Source organism: Nomascus leucogenys, chromosome 13 (genome assembly GCF_006542625.1).
Source record: "Nomascus leucogenys isolate Asia chromosome 13, Asia_NLE_v1, whole genome shotgun sequence".
Lineage (NCBI taxonomy): Eukaryota > Metazoa > Chordata > Mammalia > Primates > Hylobatidae > Nomascus > Nomascus leucogenys.
Window position 1 is genome coordinate 77,897,244 of NC_044393.1, and position 25,276 is coordinate 77,922,519.

Genomic DNA, 25,276 nt, shown 5'->3' on the forward strand with positions numbered 1-25,276 from the left:
CATTAAGGTTTATTATCCAAAAAATTATTTTACAAGTAATTTACTTATTTATATACCGGGTTGTCATAGAATAGATAATAAGCTAGAGTAAGCTAGGCATACTACTGTATATTTCCACAAGAAAAGCTAATGTTTCAGCTTTGGCAATAGAATAAACATGTCATCCCACAGAAAGTGATACTACTATAAATACTATAAAAGAGATAAAACAGAATTAGACTAAAACTCAATGTTTCTCCTTGTAGTCTGTTTTTGTGACATATATTTTTTCCAAAGTAAAATGTAATGCATCTTTTTCTAGACAAAGAATGTTTTAAAAAAGCTCTTGCAAGCAATGAGTTAGAAATATAATTTCCATGGGGTTCAGGAGGCATGAGTGTGGTGAAATCCTATAATGTATTATTAAATAAGATCTAAATATTGATATTTGTGGTTACAATGCAGATATAAACTACATAGGAAAATTCTCCAAGTTCAAAGCTTCATCTACTACATAAATCTACACTGAAGATGACTGTCTTTATTATTGTGCTCCAAAGAATGCTAGGTTGCTAAGATGAAGAGAAGTGAGGGGTTAATGAGTGACTGTATACCAACTCATTCCCACAGGGGGCTATTTAAGATATTCAGGTCTGGAAGCTACCTTTAAAACAAAGCAAAACAAAACAAAAAACCACCTTTCCTTCTCAGAAGACAGAAGAAAGGAAGTCCAAGTATATTAATATACTTGACTCTTTCTATTTCTTCTCTCTCTTCCAGGCCACTACATTTCGGGGGAGGAAGAAAAGTACATGAAAAATAAGCTGACCAGTCATTGTAACATTTACTGAGCCCTTTCTGTGCACCAGGCACTGTTTTAAGAGCTTTATATGTATTAAATCATGTAATGCCCACAATATGAAACAGATACTATTATCCCCATTATACTGATGAGAAAACTGAGGCAGACAGTCAAGTAACTTGCCCAATATGGCACAGGTAGGAAACAGCATAGCGAGGACTTAAACTTAAGAAGTCTGGCTTCAAAGTCTATGATCTTAACGACTACACGATAGCTATCTCCCAAATTTCTCTATTTGCTTACATATACAGAACAAAGATATGATTAATATCAAGGACTTCCTATATTTCAAAAGCCTGTAAAGTTAGGCAGACTGCAACAATAATCTATCTTACTAATATTATATATTATTATCAGTATAACTAGCTATATACTAATTTACCTGGATAATGATTAGTGTATTACCAAAGAAAGCCAGGAAATATTAACAGCATGGGGAAACAGAATCATCTATCACACATGAACCAACTATTTTACTAGTTTTAAGCATGTCAGCTTGAATTATACATCATTTGTAATGAATAACATCAAAACTTGATTGCTAACTAAATGCAGACTCACTTCCGCTCATTTTCACTTATTGTGCATATTGCATTATATATGCTTGTTGGAAAAAGGTGGAGTTGCAGCTAACTTGCAGAGAAATTAACCACATAACTAGGAGTATACACATAAGTTCATGTCTAGGATATAGACTTCTGAGACATCTGTCACTATCTAAAGCCACAAGAGGCACAGAGTATTTATAGAAGTATTTATAGAAGGAAGAACGGCAGGGGCTGGGCACGGTGGCTCACGTCTGTAATCCCAGCACTTTGGGAGGCAGAGGTGGGTAGATCACAAGGTCAGGAGTTTGAGACCAGCCTAACCAACATGGTGAAACCCCGTCTCTACTAAAAATACAAAAATTAGCCAGGCGTGGTGGCACGCGCCTGTAATCCCAGCTACTCAGGAGGCTGGGGCAGGAGACCTGCTTGAATCCAGGATGCAGAGGTTGCAGTGAGCTGAGATTGCGCCATGGCACTCCAGCCTAGGCGACAGAGCAAGACTCTGTCTAAAAAAAAAAGAAGAATGGCAGGAAAGGAAAGAACTGAGAGCCCTTGCTTTAGAGGGGAAAGTACTTGTAAAAAGTCATCAGAGGCTGTGTGCAGTGGCTCACACCTGTAATCCCAGCACTTTGGGAGGCTGAGGTGGGAGGATCGCTTGAGCCCAGGAGTTCTAGACTAATCTGAGCAACGAAGTTAAGACCCTGTCTCTACAAAAAAATTAAAAAATAAAACAACATTTTAAAAGTCACCAGAAAACACACTAGATGAGACGAGAAAATGTCACAAATATGGTTCTGGCCCCATTAAGTTCTTCTAGTTATTTTTTACTCAAGACTTTCTTTGTTCCCCTGAAACTCAGAAAGAAAATATTCAGGGATGCCAGGCACTAAAATGGCCAGAATTTTTAGAAAAGACTATGACACTAATATATGCAATATATTTAAATATGTAATACATAAACTAATAAATGCACAGGAGCACTTAATTTAATACGGTTCAAGGCTGAAAGTAGCAAAATGAACGGAGTAACTAAGTTCCCTTAACACGAACTGGAGCCACTAAGAGATTTCTCTTTAAGAGCTGATACTCATTCTCTCTCCCCCTCAACCTATCTCAAACTCTCAATTGAATCTTTGATGCTGTTGATATAAACTCATTACATAATCACTTGGCCTTTATACTTCCTGAATGACATTTCAATTTTAATAAGACATGATGTATACAAGTGGAAGGATTTGCTCGTACATTCTAACTACTGACTCAAACTGAAAGACCAAATTCTGAAAAAAAAACCTGTTTCTAAAACTAATCTCTTTGAAAAGATGAAATTCTGAAAATTAAATCAAACATATATTCTAAAACATCAGAACTAAGAGTTATCTTCTGTTCCTCTTTGAGAGCTATGCTATGTTAAAAATCTGTCTCTTAAAGTAAGTCCTCAAAAGCTTCAAGATAAATGCCACAGAGTTCAGAAGAACTCACCAGTAAAAAGATAGCAGGGATAGATAAGATTTGAGATCTTAGATTAACAAAATAGAAAGTGGAGAGACAAAACTGTTCGAAGCACAGGTTCAGTTTAGCTATGAGAGCAATCAGAAACATGTTTAAAACTTCAAAAAGTTCAACACCATGTTTAGGAATGGGTCCATTAGGACAGACCACAAAAGTATAACACTAACAAGAAATAGGACAGAATGTAATCATTAAAAGAGAGTGTGCAGGAAACTAAATGAGAAAAGGTCTTAAGAGGGGTTTGGAACCTGGCATTACAGCCACATGCCTATTCCTTTCTTGGCCATTTTGGACTAATTTCATCCCCTGGGTTCTATAACATGACAAGCTACATGACAAAATTAGAGACATTTTTAAGCACCACAGGAAATACATTTTTCAGACTGTGTCACAATTCATCAAAATATCACCTGTAATTGATTGTCATGATGTGCTAAGTCAAGCACGTGCCTTGAATGCCCAAGTGGCTGCTGTAGTTGACTGCTGTGGCAGTAATCACGACACAAAATACATATGGACTGGATTATTTTAAGTTCACAAGTGCTTACAAAAAGAAAACGACAAATTCAAGTCCATTTACTCTCAACTCAGGCCACAGTCTGAGCACCAGAGCTTTCATGCCAAGTCTAAAAGCAGCTCTTACTTTTTGTTAGCTACAAAGTTAGTACTGCTGAAACTCGTATACAAAACTTAGCTGTGTGACTTGCTGAATTACAAACAACAGGTGAATTTACAGTCCCTCCACACTTCTCATGTGAAAGTTAGGGAACTGACTGGTAAAGAATGGGATTCTGAAACTTGGAAAGGAGACATCTGGTTGGATCTAAATGAACATGAGTCCATCATACTTCAAAAAGACAAAGCCAAAAGAAAAAAAAAAAACTCAAGGCAGCTTTAAAATAAATCCTCATTTTGAAAAGAAGTAAGATTTATCCTATCTTTCTAGTAAGAGCTCATAAGAATGCCAACTTATACGTACAAGGAATGACAGAAATAGTCAAATATCATTTTGCAACCCATGATGAAATTATTTTTAGAGACAGTCTTATTCTGTTGCCCAGACTGGAGTGCACTGGTACAATTATGGCTCACTGCCACCTTGAACTCCTGGGGTCAAGTGATCCTTCCTGCCTCAGCCTCTTGAGTAGCTAGGACTACAGGTGCATGCCACCATGCTTGGTTAATTTATTTATTTTTTTGAGACAGGGTCTTGCTATGTTGCCCAGGCTGGTCTTGAACACCTGACCTCAAGCAACCGTCCCACCTCAGCCTTCCAACATGCTGGAATTATAGGCATAAACCACATTGCCTGGCCCATAATGAAATTATTGATTAAGGTAGGGATTATCTACTGGAATGTAAAACAATTAGGCTAAAGTCTGATAGGAATTGAACATTCATAAAATAACAAGCTACCATCACACAAACTACATTATATTACAAAGGAGGAAAGTGAACTTTAAAAATGGAAGGATCAGACTTTCATCTTAATCCAGTGGTCAACCCTAGCATCACTAATAGAAGATCAACTGAACACTGTATATATACTAAGACATAGCATCAAGTACTTATGATATATTCTAGCCCAAAATATTTAACTTTTAAAAACTAATCCTCTAAGCCTCTCAGTTTTTCTCAATCAGGATTCTAGGAAAGAATTAAATCCTATAGGTTGGGTGTGGTGGTTCACATTTGCAATCTCATCATTAAGGGAGGCCAAGGAGAAAGGATCACTTGAGACCAGGTTGGAGACCATAGAGAGGCTCTATATCTACAAAAAAAAAAATATTGTATAGAATTAAGCCCTTCAGAAAATTATCTGAGTGCCTATCTTCTTAATTATCCTAAGGGCCGTATATAGCTAGAACCATTATTAATGTAGAGGAAAGAATTCATTACATATAATGAATGCTTTAGGCTTAATTCTCTTGAGGAACCCCTACTGAGAAGGGCTGCTTTAGATACAACTTCCAATTAGAGGAAATACAGAGAAAAGAAAAACAAGCTAAATGAAACAAAGGAGAGGCAATCAGAAAATCATAAAGGTAAGATAATTCAATAAAACGACTGGTGTAATCTCTTCGACAAGTCATGTTATTTTAAACAAGGAACAGAATGTGGGACTGTGACTAAGAACCTGATACAAGGCATAGTTATAGATTGGACATTCTTTGTAAAAAGTATCTTTTTTTGTTTTTTCTTTTTGTTGAGACGGAGTCTCACTCTGTCGCCCAGGCTGGAGTTCAGTGGTGCGATCTCGGCTCACTGCAACCTCTGCCTCCGGGTTCAAGCAATTCTCCTGCCTCGGCCTCCCAAGTAGCTGGGACTACAGGTGCATGCCACCATGCCCAGCTAATTTTTGTATTTTTAGTAGAGATGGGGTTTCACCATGTTGGCCAGGATGGTCTCGAGCTCCTGACCTTGTGACCTGCCAGCCTCGGCCTCCCAAAGTGCTGGGATTATAGGGCATGAGCCACCGCGCCCAGCCTGTAAAGAATATCTTAGGACCAACTGGTGAAATGTGAATATGGTCTGGGTTTATCAGATGATATGAAAACTTACTAACATGAAAAGGTAAGCAGATGACTGAAAAAGCAAGATGCAGAAGAACAAGTAAAGTATAACTTCATTTGGGCTTAAAAAATCTGTATATATGTCCATAAATATGTTCATAGAGGATATGTATTAAAGGGTTAACTGTATGATCTCCAGATGGTTTGAGTGTAATTTGCTGTCCATATTTTCTAATTTTCCATAAAACTATTTCTTTAAAATAAATGGCTAAGTGAAAAACATATATTTAACTTATTTTTCAATGAATTTTTTTTTTTTTTTTTGAGATGGAGTCTCCCTCTGTTGCCCAGACTGGAGTGCGCAGTGGTGCAATCTTGGCTCACTGCAACCTCTGCCTCCCAGGTTCAAGTGATTCTCCTGCCTCAGCCTCCCGACTAGCTGGGACTATAGGAGTGCACCACCACACTTGGCTAATTTTTGTATTTTTAGTAGAGACAGGGTTTCACTATGTTGGCCAGGCTGGTCTCAAACTCCTGACCTCAAGTAATCCACCCACTTCAGCCTCCCAAAGTGCTGGGATTACAGGGGTGAGCCACTGCACCCAGCCCTCCAATGAATTTCTAATACAAAATGGAACACAATTTTTAACAGAATTTTAATTTTTTTCAAACAAAAAGATCTATGATCTTGCTATACTGAAACACATCTCTGAAAAATAATTTACTATAGGTTAAGTATCCCTAATCCAAAACTCCAAAATCCAAAACTTTCTGAGTGCCAACATAACGCTCAAAGGAAATGCTCACTGGAGCATTTCAGATTAGGAATGCTGAACCAGAAAGTATAATGCAAATATTCCAAAATTTTAAAAACTCAGAAATCCTAAATACTACTTTTTTTGCCCTACCCTAAACTCTTCTGGTCCCAAGCCTTTCAGTAAGGGATATTCAAGCTGTATAACCACATTATTGAGAAAATTAAGCTGGACTATAAAGACCTAAAAATGAGATATGGGTTAATCAATTTATTAGCATCTACTTTAGGAACCAGGAAACATTTTCTATAAAGAACCAGACAAACATTCTACACTTTGCAAGCCATATGGTCTCTGTGAAAAATAGTCAATTAGGCTGATGTAGTCCAAAATAATGGACAGACAAAATATAACCAAATGGGCATAACTGTGTTCCAACAAAGCTTTATTTACAAAAAGAGGCAACCAACCCATAAACTATAGATTTACCCACTCCTGCTCTAGAGTATTAAAAATGTCAACTAACTGAAGGGAGCTTAATCACATCTAATTCTTTTAAAAATGTGTATTAGCTCATCCATAATGCGATACTCCTCAAAGGTCAGGTAAAATCTTCTATCACCTTTCAGTTCATCTTTAAGAGAGGATCCTTTCTTTTATCTCTCACAATATACAAAAATCAAATCAAAATGGATTAAAGACTTAAATGTAAGAGGTGAACTATAAAACTACTACAAGAAAACATTAGGGAAATGCTGCAGGACATTGATCTGGGCAAAGATCTCTTAAGCAACACCTCAAAATCAAAGGCAACTAAAGCAAAAAAAGTCGACAAAGGTCAGGCTAAAAGGCTTCTGCACAGCAAAAGAAACAATCAACCAAGTGAAGAGACAACCTACAGAACAGGAGGAAATATTTGCAAACTACCCATCCAACAAGAGATTAGTAACCACAATATATAAGAAACCCAAATAACTCAATAGCAAAAAAAAAAATTAAAAATTAAAAAATGGGCAAAAGATCAATAGCAAATGCTGGCAAGGATGCAGAGAAAAGGGAACGCTCTAGAATGTAAAGCAGTACAGTCATTATGAAAAACAGTATGGAAGTTCCTCAACAGACTGAAAATAGTACTACCATACGATCTAGCAATCCCACTGCTGGGTAAATACCCAGAAAAAACCAGTATATCAAGAAGATGTCTACAATCCCATGTTTATTGCAGCGCTATTCACAATAGCCAAGATATGGAATCAACCTAAGTACCTATCAACGGCTGGATGGATAAAGAAACAATGGTATAGGTGCACAATGAAATATTCGTTAGCCACAAAAAGAATAAAATCCTGTCATTTGCAGCAACATGGACGGCGCTGTTAAACATTACGTTAAGTGAAATAAGCCAGGCACAGAAAGACAAATATCACATGCTTTCACTGCTATGTTGGAGTGAAAAAAAATGGATCTCATAGAGGTAAAGAGTAGAATGATGGTGATCAGAAGCTAGGAAGAGTAACGGGGAGGGGAGGATCAAGAAAGGTTGATTAATGGGTACACAAACACAGCTGAATAGAAAGGATAAGTTATAGTGTTACACAGCAAAACAGAGTGACTATAGTTAATAATTTATTGAGTACTTCAGAATGGCTGAAAGAGAAGATTTAGAATGTTTCCTACACAAAGAAATGATAAAGGTTTGAGGTGATGGATATCTCAATTTGATCATCACCTGATTTGATCTGATCATCACATACTATATACTTGGACAAAAATAATACATGTGGCTGGGCACAGTGGCTCACGCCTGTAACCCCAGCACTTTGGGAGGCCAAGGCAGGTGGGTCACTTGAGGTCAGGAGTTCGAGGCCAGCCTAGGCAACATGGAGAGACACCATCTCTACAAAAAATAAAAAACTTCACTGGGTGTGGTGGCGCACACCTGTAGTCCCAGCTACTCAGGAGGCTGAGGTGACAGGATCACTTGAGCCCAGGAGGAGGAGGGTGCAGTAAGCTGAGATCATGCCACTGCACTACAGCCTAGGAGACAGAGATCCTGCTTCAAAAAATAAAAGTAACACATGAAACCCCATAAATATGTACAACTATCATGTATCAATTAGCAAAAAAAAGAAAGGATCCTTTCTTAGTAAAGTAGATTCATACACACTTCCCTTTGCATGATCCTTTATTAACAGCCAACAGTTTGGAGCATTAAGCAGTAGAAGAGCACAAGATACATAATGAGATGGCCTTAGTTCAAATTCTGAATTAACAGTTGTGTAACTCTAAAGTCCATTTTTCATTCATAAAAGAGATAATGTTACCTTTAGAGGATTATACAGAAACTTAAAAAGCATAGTTTCTGAAAGTATGTTGTAATGGTATTACATAAATGCCAAAGCATCATCATTAAATTTTGCAAAGAAAGCTATTTCACAATAATGCAATTGGATTACAAAATAACCACCATGGCTTTCTGCCTTTATGCAGCAACTTAGTATTTCAAATTTACTCACCAATAGAGATACTACTGTACTAGAGTAGAAGGCCAAATCTTCTATAATTTCTGTGCGCCGATTAGCTCCAATTCGTAAGGAACGACTATGTACTTCTTCAGGTAACACTGTAAGGATCTCTAGCAAAAAAGGCAAAGAAGTCACATCATTGCTGTATCTGCAAAAGAAAAAAGCGGAGATATGTTATTTATAGCCAGAAAATACACAATCACATAAGATAACAGCCATCAGAGTAACTCACAACAACAAAAGCAACATTCCCACCACTGTTAAGGGGGAGAAAAAAGATATAAACATAAATGTCCTCCATAATTAGTTAAGATTAAAAAAGACACAGTTATTCAATGAAACATAGCCATTATAATGAACGTGATCTCTATATGTCCTAACATGAAAAAATGTCCATAATGTAGTAAGTGAAAAACATGTATGAAACATATTGAATATGGGTGAACAAATATATAGGTATATGTACATTAAAATATATATGCACTTATTTATTTTAAAATGCATAAAGGAAACTCTACATAGCCAATTGTTAATAGTGGTTGCTTATAAAATACAGGGTTAAGGGCCAGGTGTGGTGGCTCATGCTTATGATCCCAGCACTTTGGGAGGCCGAGGCAGGAGGATCACTTGAGTCCACAAGTTCGAGACCAGCCTGGGCATCACAGGGAGACCATCTCTACATTAAAAATTTTTTAATTAGCCAGGCATGGTGGTGTGCATCTGTAATCCCAGCTACTCGGGAGACTGAGGCAGAAGGATCTCATGAGCCCAAGAGTTGCAGGTTCCAGTGAACCATGATCACATCACTGCACTTCAGCCTGGGTGACAGAACGAGACCCTGTTTCAAAAATAAAATATAAGGATAGGGAGAGAGGATGGGGTTCATTTTGCACTTTGAAGGTTTCCATACTGTTAGAATTTTTTCAAGGAGCATGTGTCAATTTCCCCAATAAAAATTTTATTTAAAAAATAAGCTATCCTCCGGGCGCGGTGGCTCACGCTTGTAATCCCAGCACTTTGGGAGGCCGAGGCGGGCGGATCACGAGGTCAGGAGATCGAGACCACGGTGAAACCCCGTCTCTACTAAAATATACAAAAAAAAAAAATTAGCCGGACGTGGTGGCGGGCGCCTGTAGTCCCAGCTACTCGGAGAGGCTGGGGCAGGAGAATGGCGTGAACCTGGGAGGCGGAGCTTGCAGTGAGCCGAGACTGCGCCACTGCATTCCAGCCTGGGCGACAGAGCAAGACTCCGTCTCAAAAAAATAAATAAATAAAAAATAAGCTATCCACTCAGGAGGCTGAGGTGGGAGGATCACTTGAGCCTGGGAAGTCGAGGCTGAGGTTGTAGTGAGCCATGACTGTGCCAGTGCACTCCAGCCTGAGTGACACAGCAAGACTGTGTCTCCAAAAAAATTAAAATAATTTTTAAAAAAGTTATCCAAGCTGGATGAGGTGGTTCACGCCTGTAATCCCAGCACTTTGGGAGGCCGAGATGGGCAGATTACTTGAGGTCAGGAGTTTGAGACCAGCCTGGCCAAACCCTGCCTCTACTGAAAATATAAAAATTAGCCAGGCGTGGTAGCACATGCCTGTAATCTCAGCTGCCTGGGAGGCTGAGACAGGAGAATCACTTGAACCCGGGAGGTGGAGGTTGCAGTGAGCCGAGATCGCACCATTGAACTCCAGCCTGGGCGACAAGAGCGAAACTCCATCTCAAAATAAAATAAAATAAATAAAAAGTTATTATCCGTAAAATGCTTTAATGACACACTATATTGGAGGTAAAAAGTACATCTACTCTGTTCAAAAATAACTTCCCAACCAAATGCAAGCAAATATCAAGGTTATCTTGCCAGGACCCAGAAGGAATGCTTGTTTCAAAGTAGCAAGCTCTGTGTGTCTAAAAAGAATATTGCCCCTCTGATAAACGTGAAACAAACTCCAATTAGTAAGAACATATATTCATAACAACCTCCCATTTAATATAATCTTAAATTCTATATTTTTACAAAATGGCTGTCATGCCAGTTAGTGACTGATCCACAAGGCAATAAAAGACTTTGCTGCAATTAATTCAAGAAGTGTATGTTACATAAATTACGAGTCTTTTACATCCCACACAATATATTTCAGTAGTATTTAAAAGTTTAGATAAGTTTCACTTAATCTAACAAAGGTTAATAACATAATTCTATGTTAAGAGTTCAGGGAAATAGTCAAATATCTAGCTATTGCAAACAAATTTCTCTGTGTAGGTTAATGGCAATTCCAAATGCTAATATACAGTCAATACAAATTACTTACTTTTCCACCAGTGTTTGCACACATCCCTTCCAGGAAGGCATCTGTAGGGCAAGATCTGCTATTGCTAAAGCCAGCTGAATAAGAGAGATTAAATAAATGAAGACAGATGAACAGAAATAGGGTTACAATAAATATTAGTTGGGAAGCAAAGAAACATTTCTTCCAAACAATATGACAACTAAGACTAACCCCCTTCCCCCATTTTTCCCAACCTCCAATTCTGTATATCTGATGTAAACTCTTCTGGGTTAGCTATAAATTGCTGAAATTTAAGAGTTAACCTTTAAAACTTAAAAAAAAAAAAAAAAAAAAGAAAAAGAAAAGAAGTCAGAAACAACAGACTATAGACATTCCTCAAAATATATCAATATTTACTTTTATTTGGCAATACCACAGAACTTCACAGACATAAATTATACTAAGCCAAAGGTCAAAGCTACTAACAAAGTCAGACCTTTGACTCAGTTCTCAAGTAATGGATTGCCATTTCCCTTCTCTTTCCATTTGTCATCTTGAAGACCTAAGAAAAGCCTCCTCTTCAAGGGCACTTCTATGCCAGGCAGAGAACACATGTGAGTATGTACTCACAGAAGTTTCCAGTTTTCCTATCTAATGTATTTCCCTGTCCAAAGGGGAAAGGACAGATGCTCTAGTTCAACCTTTCATTCACGAGACCTTTACTAAAGCCAATCAGCCCTGAAAGGATTTCTTAAAAGGCAACTACCTAAACCTCTGACCTAGCATGACTGTGAAAACACATACTCACCTTATCCACTTCTGGTATTAAGTTAGTTTGAAACCAAATGAACTCCAAGATAATACAAAAGATTAACAATTTCGTTCTCTATCCACTTATAAGAACATAGCAGTACATCTGTAATGAAGTTAACATTACCTCACATGGCCTAGCAATACCCATTAAAACAATCCTGATAAATCCAAATGTCCACACAAATTTCTCTTAATGAGAAGCACAGGATTTACCTGCGTTACAATGACAGGTGACAAGTCTTTCAAGTTCTGGATATGGGTTAGCAATGAGTCCCGTAAAGAGGCATGAGAGTCTGTGGGGAGCTCATAAAATGAGGTCTGAATCTTCATTTTCATGGTCTGTGCAGCAAAATAGCATGATTCCACATCCTGTCGGATCTGTAACAACTGGTCTGAGATCTCCCATGCATGAACCTGAAAGCGTATTAGACAAAGACGTCTTAAAGAAGACTACTTTTCTAATTTTAATGCCATAACCTCAATACTTATATAAACATATTTAGACCAAAGTATGAAGAAAGAAAAATCTGACAAGCTAAATTACCCAGTAATTCAGCCAACAGTTCAAAATACATTGTTATAGGCCCTGTTCAACAAAATAATTACCTAAAATCTGACTCATTCTAGGAAGGCATGAGAGCTATCAGTTAAATTAGTAGATACAATCTTGTTGATTTGAATGACTGTGTGGGTGTCGAGAGTATGAAGAAAAATGTCCCAAAAGTCTCCACTAAACTAAAATGTCGCTGTATAATTTCCAATCCTAATCTATGGCTGCATGTTTCTTCTCTTTTCTTGCTTAAAATAAAGCTTTGTTCACTCTAAGAATTGAATCTAGAAGCTGTTTTAATATATCTATAAATATGAGAATATACTTCATATTGGTCTCAGTGGCCCTACATTTCAATTATTAGTTCCCGATAAAATAGCAGAAAAACTATCTTGGCTCAAGTAAATATTTCACATCCTTCAATTATTTTCTTTCCTTTTTTGGAGACAGAGTCTCACTCTGTCACCCAGGCTGGAGTGCAGTGGCACAATCTAGGCTCACTGCAACCTCTGCCTCCCAGGTTCAAGCAATTCTCCTGCCTCAGCCTTCTGACTAGCTGGGATAACAGGTGTGCACCACCATACCCAGCTAATATTTGTATTTCTAGTAGAGGCAAGGCTTCACCATGTTGGCCAGACTGATCTTGAACTCCTGACCTCAGGTGATCCTCCTGTCTCGGCCTCCCAAAGTGCTGGGATTACAGGCATGAACCACCGTGCCTGGCCCCTTCAATTATTTTCTGATGTATTACTACTTGGCAAAGTGCTACACATTACTGAAATCATTTTCAATGGAAAAATAAACTTATCTATAGACATAATAAAAAGAACCAAAGTATAAAATCTAGTCTCTAGTAGCTAGTCACAATTATAAAGGGGAGTCATATTTTGAAGACAACTTTGGAAACAATATCATGCAATAGATTGTAGACAACTAATTAATTAGATTAATTCTAATCCAATTCTACACTCAACAGCCTCTGGAAGAAGACTAACATGGACTGGCAATAATGGACTGAAAAAAATTCCAACCTCAATTTAGGAATAGTGTCTATTGTAAAGAGAAGGGGTCAATTTCTTATGAAGACAGAGCTCTTCACAAGTAATACATAATCCTTGTGTATCCTTCAAGATCTTTCCAAAGATAGATATGAAGCAAGTTAAGATATAGAAACAGGTAGAATAAATGGCTTGTATAAGTTCCTAAAGTAAATGGAAAATAAAGACCCTGAATTTCCTAATTACAGATTTACTGACATAAAACTTAGCTTTAGGCTGGGCGTGTGGCTCATGCCTATAATCCCAGCACTTTGGGAGGCCAAAGCGGGAGGATTGTTTGAGCCCAGAAGTTTGACACTGGCCTGGGCAACATGGCAAGACCCCCGTGCCTCTACAAAAAAATTAAAAAATTAGCTGAGGCCCAGCACAGTCGCTCACACCTGTAATCTCAGCACTTTGGGAGGCAGAGGCAGGCAGATCACCTGAGGTCGAGAGTTCAAGACCAGCCTGGCCAACATGGTGAAACCCGGTCTGTACTAAAAATACAAAAAAACTAGGCAGGTGTGGTGGCACTCACCTGCAATCCTAGCTACTCGGGAGGCTGAGACAGGAAAATAGCTTGAACTCAGGAGGCAGAGGTTGCAGTGAGCCGAGATTGCACCACTGCACTCCAGCCTGGGTGAGAGTGAGACCCTGTCTAAAAAAACTTAAAAAATAAAAAATAAAAAATTAGCTGGGCATGGTGGCATGCACCTGTGATCCCAGCTACTTGGGATGCTGAGGCGAGAGGATCGCTTGAACCCAAGCAACAGAGACCCTGTTTTTAAAAAAACCACCCCTCCCGCCCCCCACCAAAAAACCCCAACCTTAGCTTTCGATGAAATAAGGGGTGCAAAGTAAGCATGAGGTGTTAACTTCTTTACAGATACAGTATATTTTACTGATTTTTGTACTTCTTAGTCCAAACATCGTGTCTCAAATGTATTCAACAAATGTTCAATTAATTAATGTAGTACTAATAGCACCAATTTTCCTTTCTCAAGTAAAAAATCTGCCAAAGTTTTTAGCTATTGATTAACCAGTAACCCAAGCACACCTATGATTTAATAGACCATCAGAATATCTTTACTTTGCTCACATCAATATCTTTTTATTTTATTTTTTGAGACAGGGTCTCGCTCTGTCACCCAGGCTGGAGTGCAGTGGCACGATCTCAGCTCATTGCAGCCTCAACCTCCTGAGCTCAAGAGATTCTCCTGCCTCAGCCCCCTAGTAGTTGGAACTACAGGTGTCTGCTACCACACCCGGCTAATTTTTGTATTTTTTGTAGAGATGGGATTTCGCCATGTTGCCCAGGCTGGTCTTGAACTCCTAAACTCAAGTGATCCTCCTGCCTTGGCCTCCCAAAGTGCTGGGATTCCAGGCATGAGTTACCATGCCTAGCCGATATATTTTTAAATAGCAAAAAGATTCTATGAAGCTTTATACAATCTCCACAAATCCCTCAAAAAAACAGAGCATTGGATAGCAACAAAACTAGGTGTTGTCTAGTTATCTCCAAGGGTATCTACAAGAACCCCAAAATATAAGTGGAAGGAGACAAACCAGTGACATCTGTAAGACCTGTGTGGTTTTAGTCTCAGTAAATGTGGAAGCAGAGGCAAACAACAGGGTGTCTAATGGACCTAAGAACAGAGAAAACACCAAGAACCAACAGAGATTCACTGGAAAGTACAAGGAGCCAATCTGAGGATGGCAGTTGAAAATGGAGGACATTTGGCCGGGCGCGGTGGCTCACGCCTGTAATCCCAGCACTTTGGGAGGCTGAGGCAGGCAGATCACCTGAAGTCAGGAGTTCAAGACCAGTCTGGCCAATATGGTGAAACCCCATCTCTACTAAAATACAAAAAATAGCTGGGCATGATGGTGGGTGCCTGTAATCCCAGCTACTCAGGAGGCTGAGACGGGAGAATCACTTGAACCCAGGAGACGGTGGTTGCAGTGAGCCGAGATCGCACCACTGCACTCCAGCCTGGGCGGCTGAGTGAGACTCCGTCTCAAAAAAAAAAAAAAAAAAAAAGAAAAAGAAAAAGGAGGAGGTTTTACCCAATCCAATAGCCAGTGAGTATAAGTGTGAAGCAGATGCCAACAGTTTAGCCTTTATAAAACCTTGAAACCAAACAGTCAGGAAGAGACCCCAATTGAGGAAAAACGGCTATGAAAAAAAACAAAATAATACAGGACAAGTATAATAGAGATGAAGGAAGAAAAGGTTGAAAGTATTATCCTTAATCAAACCTCCTTCTAGAAATTCAGAAAAACTAATTTCACAGAAAATAAGCAACTGAGGTCAAATGTCACATATGGCTGAAAGAGAAAATAAGCAGAGTAATACCTTACGAGGAAAGAAGACCAGAAAAACAGGTTTAAAAACCTAGCCTATTACTTCAAAATGAGCTAAACAATATTAAGAAAATGATACAAGATACGGAAGAATAGAATTGAGAAGGAAAATTTCAGAAATTAGGTAAAAATCTCAGGAAAAAATCAGAAATTAAAGAAAAAAATCCCTTCAGAGATGAAGACTAGGAGGAATTTCACATTTGACTAAACACATCAGATAATGTCTTAAGAGAAACACATGAAAAGGAGGGTTTTTTTTAAAACAAAAAAATTTTAAAAGATTCAAGAGGAAATGACAAATATTGAACATAGGCAAAGATCTAACATATACAGAACAGAGCTCTCTGAAGAAGAAAATCAAAACAAGGAAACAGAACAATTATCAAAAACTGTAATTCAAGAAAATGTTCCTGGTTGGGCAAGGCAGTTTACGCCTGTAATCCCAGCATTTTAGGAGGCGGAGGTGGGAGGCTTACTTGAGGCCAGGAGTTTGGGACCAGCCTGAGCAACATAGCAAGATTCTGTCTCTACAAAAAATTTAAAAATTAGCTGGGTGTGGTGGTATGTGCCTGTAGTCCTAGCTACTAAGGAGGCTGAGGAGAAAGAATCATTTGAGCCCAGGAGTTTGAGGTTATAGTGTGCTATGATCCTGCCGCTAATTTTTTTTAATTTAAAAAATTTGGTATCAAAGTTATCAAAAGGGGAAGAGTAAATAAATGAATATAATCCCATCACTGCACTCCAGCCTGGGTGACAGAGCAAGACCCTGTTTCTTAAAAAAAAAAAAAAGAAAAGGTTTCTGAAATGTTGGGGGGTGGGGGAGAAAGACATGAAACTATACACTGAAGAGTATATCATCTACCTAAAAATACCAACCCAGAACAACCAATACTGAGACATAATCTGGTAAAATTAATATACTTTTTATAAAGAAAAAGATAAAATAATTTGGACATTTATATAAAAACAGCAAGTGATCTATAAAGGAAAAAATTAGATTATCATGTACTTTGACTTGAACACTTCATGGCAGAAGAAAATGAAAGAACACGGTAAAGATACGCTAAGAAAGAAAATGTGACAAAGATTTTATGTCAAGTCAAACCGATTTTCAATTATAAAGGCCAGAAACTGTTACTTGCAAGAATGTAGATATTATTCCTATAAGCCCTTCCTAAACAATCTGCTTAAAAAAACTGATTAGAGAGAACAAGGCATCAACATAAGGACTGGGGATGAATATTAAACATAGTTTATTACAACAATTAAGAATAAATGAAAGTCAAAAGAGAAATGGTATGTAATGATTACAAGCTCTGTACAGATACAGTGTGGAAGAAAGGGCAGAGCACATGCAAAACTATGCTTGCTTTTGGTGTATATACTGATGGTAGTAGTGTTAGTATTGTTAGTCTGAGGCTACTGACTAGGCTAATGTGGGACAGAGCTACTGAGTAATTACGAGATACTCTGTCACCTTCTGTGTCCCTCACAACCTGGATTCTCAGTATGGAAGAAAGGAAGTGTAGACATAAAAAGGCTTAAGTTAAAAACTTTATAGTGCTGTAGTTGAAAAGGCAATATCTCTACAAATTCATGAGGTATTTTACCTTTAAGTATTTATACCCACTATTTATATATGTACTTTTCTACACATGTATACATACACGTGTAGATAATTTATATGTATTATATAGATATATAAAAATATACAATTCCCTAGCTCTATCCACTGAAAGCCCTAAACATACTGTCCAACTCAGTAACAACTTGCATCCCTAGTGCCTACATTGTAGTCTTTAAATTCAATTTCCCACTAAAAGATACCAATATTAAATACACAAGATGGGTCCATGATACATCCTGCCATACTAGAAAGGACAGAAGACAATAAGACTACTAGAGTCATTTCAAAAGTACTAAGGGGCAAAGGAGGCAACCAGCTGGCCAGAGACAGGACAACTTAGGATTCAGCAAGGGATACAAGGAAAAAAACAAACTGGCCACCACAGGCCATTTTTGGTAACAATTGCAAGCAGACATAAACTCATTATCTTACAAGGGTAAAAATCATGTATTTATCTTGGTTTTCCTATATAAACTGTACTCCTAAGTAACCTAACAGAGAAGAGTCTCTTTATAGAAGTATTCTAATGGCAAAAACCACAATTACTTTGGCACCAACCTAATAGCATGTAAGTAAATAACAGATTTAGAATATTAACACTTCACAACTCACAATTAATGGATTAAGCACTGAACAATAACAGCTAGTTACATCACACACAAAAAAGAATGAGGTGGATTAAAGATAGCTGCGAATATAATGCTAATCCTACACTGAAAGGTAGAATCTACATGTCTTTGAATCTGCACTGGCCTTGATACCTTGCTTAACTGATAGAATATGGCAGGAAGTGACATTCTGGGACTTTCAAGGTTAAGTCAAAGGAATCTTTGGAGCTTCTGCCTTGGTATCCCGAACACTTACTCTGAGGAAAGCCACTGCCTGTAAAAACTTAAAACTACTCTGCTGGAGAGAATGCAGAAGGGGCCTGAGACTACACGGAAAGCTAGAGGGGCTGAACTGAATCCAGGCTTCCAGTCATTCCCACCAGACTGTCAGGCATGTAAATGAAGCCATCTTAGAACCTCCAGACCAGCCTAACCACCAAATGGATGAAAACTGAAGGAGCACAACCAGCATCCTGGATGCTGATTTGAGCCCGCTCAAATTCCTGATCAACAAAGTTACGAGATACAATAAAATGGTCTTTATTTCAAATCACTTAAGTTTTGGGATAATCTCCTTCACAGTGGTAAACAATTAGAACCACCAGAAAACCAAACACTATATGCCTCTTGATGAAAGGAGATACCACAATAACAAGGGAATCAAATCTGTGCCTCATTGAGCCTCTAGATCCAGCAGCTAATTTGCCAGAAAAACAAAGGAGAGTAGAACTGAATCATGACAATAAAATCAGCAAAATCCACTGTGGGAAACTCTATAGGTCAAATGGCCCTGATACTTCAACAGATAAATAACCTACAGAGGCCAGGTGTGGTGGCTCACACCTGTAGCCCCAGCACTCTAGGAGGCCAAAGCAGGAGGATCACTTGAGGCCAGGAGTTTGAGACCAGCCTCTATGAAAAATTTTTGAAAAATCTGCCACGTGTGGTGGCATGCCCCTTACTCCCAGCTACTCGGGAGGCTGAGGGGAAGGATCCCTTGAGCCCAGAAGTTTAAGGCTGCAGTGAGCCATGACCACACTACACACTCCAGCCTGGGCTACAGAGTGAGACAGTCTTAAAAATAAAATAAAATAAACCAAACAGAGAAAGAACCTGCAAATTAAGACACTCAAAAAACATTATATAAAAAAACAGGCCGGGCGCAGTGGCTCACACCTGTAATCCCTGCACTTTGGGAGGCCAAGGCAGGTGGACCACCTGAGGTCAGAAATTCGAGACCAGCCTGGCCAACACGATGAAACCCCATCTCTACTAAAAATACAAAAAATTAGCCGGGCATAGTGGTGGGTGCCTGTAATCCCAGCTACTCAGGAGGCTGAGGCAGGAGAACAGCTTGAACCTGAGAGGCAGAGGTTGCAGTGAGCCGAGATCGCACCATCACACTCCAGCCTAGGCAACAAGAGTGAAACACTGTCACGCACACACAAAAAAACAAAGAACAAACAAACAAAAAAAAACCAGCTGGACTCAACTATGAAGTGTGGGATTGCCCACTAAGCCACTAAGTATAAAACCATAAAGAAACACAAAGGATTACTATAAAAGGACAGTGGTTACCTTTAGAGGGAGGGAAGTAGTTATGTCAAATGGTACAAGAAAAGCTTCTGGAGCGGAATGGCCAGTAAAGTTCTATTTCTTTTCTTTTTTTATAAAAATGGGACAGGGTCTCACTATGTTATCCAGGCTGGTCTCAAACTTCTGGGTTCAAGCAATCCTCTTGCCTTGGTCTCCCAAAGTGCCGGGATTACAGGTGTGAGCCACTGTGCTCAAAGTTCTATTTCTTGACTTGGGTGGTGGTTAAAAAGACATCTGCATACAGTAATTCACTAAGCTACACATCTGCATTGTGTTTCTGTGTTTACATTTAGAAAATAAAACAGAACAACAATAAAAATCCCAATGTAGGCTGGGCGGAGTGGCTCACACCTATAATCCCAGCACTTTGGGAGACCAAGATTGGTGGATCACCTGAGGTCAGGAGTTCTAGACCAGCCTGGCTAACATGGTAAAACCCCATCTCTGCTAAAAATGCAAAAATTAACTGGGCTTGGTGGTGTGTGCCTGTAGTCCCAGGTACCCAGGAGGCTGAGGCAGGAGAATTGCTTGAACCCGAGAGGCGGAGGTTGCAGCGAGCCGAGATCATACCACTGCACTCCAGCCTGGGCGGCAGAGTGAGACTCCGTCTCAAAAAAAAAAAAAATTGTGCAGAAACTAAATGGCAGAAAACACCAACCGTATCATTCTCAATTATCTGTACTTCTGACTTTAAACATTTCTATCTCCTTAAAAGTAGAGACCTCAAAAATGAAGGGCAGAAGCAAAAAAACAAAACAATTACTTGCCCCTGGGCAAACCAGTAATCTTAGAGGTAGAGATGCAAAACTGGTTAACTTGGAGGGTAGGGATGCACAGGAGATTTATTTTTCAAGCACCTTTGATGATGTTTGAATTTTTTTTTTTTTTTTTTTTTTTTTTTTTTGAGAGGGAGTTTTGCTCTTGTTGGCCAAGCTGGAGTACAATGGCACAATCTCGGCTCACTGCAACCTCCACCTCTCAGGTTCAAGAGAGTCTCCTGCCTCAGCCTCCCAAGTAGCTGGGATTACAGGCATGTGCCACCACACCCAGCTAATTTTTGTATTTTTAGTAGAGACGGGGTTTCACCATGTTGGCCAGGCTGGTCTCAAACTCCTGACTTCAGGTGATCTGCCTACCTTGGTCTCCCAAAGTGCTGGGATTACAGGCATGAGCCACTGCACCCAGCTGGTTTGAATATTTTTAAAGTGTCTTTTGTAATTACCTGTTTATTAAAAATAACTTGTACTTTATATACAATTTTTTAAAAACTGATACAGATCTTGTAAAATTTTTTTTGACAGGGCCTCTGTCACTCAGGCTAGAGGGCAGTGGGACTATCACAGCTCACTGTGGCCTCAAATTCTTGGGCTCAAGTGATCTGCCTACCTCAGCCTCCTGCATAGCTGGGACTACAGGCATACATCACGACACCCAGCTAATTTTTTTTATTTTTTGTAGAGACAGGTCTTGCTATAACGCCTAGGTTGGTCTCAAACTCCTGGGCTTGCCTGCCTCAGCCTCCCAAGTGCTAGGATTACAGGCACGAACAATCACACCCGGCCTGTAAGATTTTTTTCTGTAAAATTTGTTTAGAAAAGGTAGCAAAGCTTTTTTAACAACACACAGGAGTTAGTTTCATGTCCATATGCTCCCTAAACAATAATGCTATCTCTCTCATAACATTTATTGGGTGTTTCAACTTTGTTTATAATAGACCACCTGGTATTACACCAATTCATAAACTACCAGAAAAGATTCACTAAGACCAGGCACAGCGGCTCACGCCTATAATCCCAGCACTTTGGGAGGCCAAGGAGGGCAGATCACTTGAGATCAGGAGTTCAAGACTAACCTGACTAATATGGAGAAACCCCATTTCTACTAAAAATACAAAAATTAGCCAGGTGTGGTGGCACGCACCTGTAATCTCAGCTACTCGGGAGGCTGAGGCAAGAGAATCACTTGAACCCAGGAGGTGGATGCTGCAGTGAGCCAAGAAGACGCTACTGCACTCCAGCCTGGGTGATAGAGCAAGACTGTCTCAAAAAAAAAAAAAAAAAACACTAAATACTCCCTACAAAGAACCTTTTTAAAGACACCAAAGCTAAAATATGAGGCCACAGATCCCAGAAAGAAGGGAATGGAAGAGCAGTGAGTTCAGTTCACTCTTTGGCTCCACTTTTCCCCTCATGGCATTTGCCAATTTGAAAGCGGAAGACAAGAGGCTAAGAAGCTGAAGAGCTCTGGACAGCCTCTCAAGACTGGGAAAATAAAAACTGGAATTCAGAAATATCGAAGAGAAGCCCTGGTAAATACTCCAAACTCTTGAGTTGGGACCCAGTGAAGGAAACAAGAAATATACCACTCCTTAAAAAGACTGATACGTAAGACCACAAAGTAAGTCTTCATAAATCTTCAAAGACTGAAATCATACAAAACATCTTTTCTCATCACAATTAAATAAAACTCGGAGTCAACAGCAAAAGGGAAACTAGAAATTTCCCAAATATGTGGAAATTAAACAACATACTCTTAAAAAACCAGTGGGTGAAGGAAGGGAAATCAGAAAACATCTTCAGACAAATGAAGATGTTTCTTGACTTGGGTGGTGGCTAAAAGGACATCCACATATAGTAACTCACTAAGTTATACATTTGTATTGTGTTTCTGTGTTTATGTTTAGAAAATAAAACAGAACAAAAACCCCAATGTTGCATATTAAACTGTACTAGTATAAAATCTAGTATAAAACTGAACTAAACTGAACTAGTATAAGAACACAACATACCAAAACTTACGGGATGCAGCAAAAACTGTGCTAAGAGGAATAAAATGTGTAACTGTACATATGCTTACATTAAAAAAGAAAAAAGGTCTCAAATCAACAACCTAATTTTACACCTTAAGAAGCCAGAAAAAGAACAAACTAAATCCAAAGCTAGCAAAAAGAAGGAAATAATAAAGATTTAGGGCAAAGATTAACAAAATAGAGGATAGGAAAATCAAGAGAATGCTACAAAAAGATCAACAAGGTCAGTCCCAGCAGCCACAGTCACTGGCTGCCCCTCTGCCAACAGCTCCAGCACTACCTTGGGCCAGCATCTCTGGCGGGCAGAAGCAAGGCACTGACAGGCACAGCAGAGAGGTCCTGTAGCTCTGGCTCAGACAGTAGCATCTTCACTCTCCGTGGTACCCAGGTGCTCTGAGAATGTTTCCACTGCTGCTCTGAGGGCACAAGAGGCAGGATTTGGAATTCCTGGAGAACTGTCTTTGTGAGAAGCTGGAAATATTTCTTCCAATTCCATCTCTTAGTTTTCCATTTTGTTGTGTTTCAGAGGAACATCAAGAAACCATGAAAAGTTTAATAATGAAGAGTTTCACTGCCACTTGCTTCCTTGATGAAGGTTTTACTGCCAAGGACATTCTGGACCAAAAAATTAATGAATTTTCTTCTGATGATGATTAGGATGCCTTCTATGTCACGGACCTTAGAGACATTCTAAAGACACATCTAAGATGGTTAAAAGCTCTTCCTCATGTCACCCCCTTTTATGCAGTCAAATATAATGACAACAGAGCCATCATGAAGACTCTTGCTGCCATCGGGACAGGATTTGACTGTGCTAGCAAGGCTGAAATACAATTGGTGCAGATTCTGGGGATGCCCCCAGAGAGGTTTATCTACGCAAATTCTTGTAAACAAATGTCTCAAATTAAGTGCACTGCCAATAATGGAGTCCAGATGATGATTTTCGGTAATGAGGTCAAGTTCATGTCAGTTGCCAGAACACACTCAAAGCAGAGTTGGTTTTTAAGATTGCAAATGATAATTCCAAAGCAGCCCGTCACGTCAGTGTTAAATCTGGTGCCATGCTCAAAGCCAGCAGGCTTCTTTTGGAATGGGCAAAAGAGCCAAATATTGATGTCACTGGTGTCAGCTTCCATGCAGGAAGTAGCTGTACCAATCTTGAGACCTTCATGCAGGCAGCCTCCAATGTCCATTGTGTCTTTGACACAGGAGTTGAGTTTGGTTTCAGAATGTAACTGCTTAATACTGGCAGTTGCTTTCCTGGATCTGAGGATGTGAGGCTTAAATTTGAAGTATTACCAGTGTAATCAACCCAGCATCGGACAAGTATTTTCCACCAGACTCTAGAGTGAGAGTCACAGCTGAGCCAGGCAGATATTTCATGTGGCATCAGCTTTCACTGCCAAAAAAAACATATTAAAAGAACAGACAGGGCCGTCGCGGTGGCTCATGCCTGTAATCCCAGGACTTTGGGAGGCCGAGGCAGGCAGTTCATGAGGTCAGGAGATCAAGACCATCCTGGCTAACACAGTGAAACCCCATCTCAAAAAAAAATACAAAAAATTAGCCAGGCACGGTGGCGGGTGCCTGTAGTCCCAGCTACTCGGGAGGCTGAGGCAGGAGAATGGCGTGAACCCAGGAGGCAGAGCTTGCAGTGAGCCGAGATCACACCACTGCACTCCAGCCTGGGTGACAGAGCGAGACTCCATCTCAAAAAGAAAGAAAGAAAAAAAAAAAAGAACAGACAGGCTCTGAAGAGGAAGATGAGTCAAGTGAACAGACCTTTATGTATTACATGAATGATGAAGTATATGGATCATTTAATCAATCCTTTATTATCATGCACATGTAAAGCCCCTGCTGCAAAAGAGACCTACATCAGTGAGAAGTATTATTCATCTAGTATATGGGAAGAACATGTGATGGCCTTGATCAGATTGTTGAGCACTGTGATCTGCCCAAAATATATGTAGGTAATTGGATGCTCTTTAAAAACATGGGCGCTGACACTATTGCTGCTACTTCTACTTTTAATGGATTCCAGAGGCCAACAATCTACATGTGATGTCAGGACCAGCATCGAAACTCATGCAGTGTATCTAGAACCACGATCTTCCACCCCAAGTAGAGGAACAGGACATTAGCACCCTGCCTGTGTCTTGTGCTTGGGAAAATAGAATGCAACATCAATCAGCAACTTGTGCTTCTGCTAGTATTAATATGTAGATATCACTCTTGTAGTTGTTAACCATGAGTCCAGCTTGAATTAATGGATTTCATAAGAGTTGGGTTCACATGGACGTGGCAATATGGAAGACTAGGATATGGGTCACACATTATTTGTGTTACTATGGAAACTATTTAAATATTTGTTTTATATGGATTTTTATTCACTTTTCTTAAGAGTTGGGTTCATATGGATGTGGCAATATGGAAGACTAGGATATAGGTCACACATTATATATGTTCCTATGGAAACTATTTAAATATTTGTTTAATATGGATTTTTATTCACTTTTCAGATATGCTACTCAAGAGTGCCCCTTGGCTGCTGAGCAAGCATCTGTACCTTGTACAACGGCAGAATGGGCCAAAAGCTTAGTGTTGTGACCTGTTTTTAAAGTAAAGTATTTCAAAATTAACAACAACAACAAAATTGACAAAGCTTAAGCTAGATTAAGAAATAAGAGAGAGCTGGGCGCAGTGGCTCATGCCTGTTAATCTCAGCACTTTGGGAGGCCAAGGTGGGCAGATCACTTGAAGTCAGGAGTTCAAGACCAGCCTGGCCAACATGGTGAAACCCTGTCTCTACTAAAAATACAAAAAAAAAAAAAAAAACTAGCCAGGCCTGATGGCAGCTGCCTGTAGTCCCAGCTACTTGGGAGGCTAAGGCATGAGAATCGCTTGAACCTGGGA

General features: G+C 39.3%; 1 protein-coding gene and 1 pseudogene across 3 annotated transcripts in view; one reads left to right on the forward strand and one right to left on the reverse strand.

The window, feature by feature from the left end:
- TNPO3 (transportin 3) overlaps positions 1-25,276 on the reverse strand; it is a 102,702-nt gene that overhangs the window by 52,884 nt on the left and 24,542 nt on the right. For 2 of the 3 annotated variants that reach the window (XM_003261313.4, XM_030825538.1), the window contains 3 exons: positions 11,983-12,183; positions 10,999-11,072; positions 8,686-8,842 (listed from right to left, as the gene is read on the reverse strand). In XM_003261313.4, the coding sequence (XP_003261361.2) occupies positions 8,686-8,842; positions 10,999-11,072; positions 11,983-12,183 (432 nt within the window). Of the gene's footprint in view, positions 1-8,685; positions 8,843-10,998; positions 11,073-11,982; positions 12,184-22,640; positions 22,729-25,276 lie in introns of those variants that run through there. The other variant, XM_030825539.1, reaches the window with a different exon arrangement.
- On the forward strand, positions 22,849-24,743 carry LOC105740774 (annotated as a pseudogene).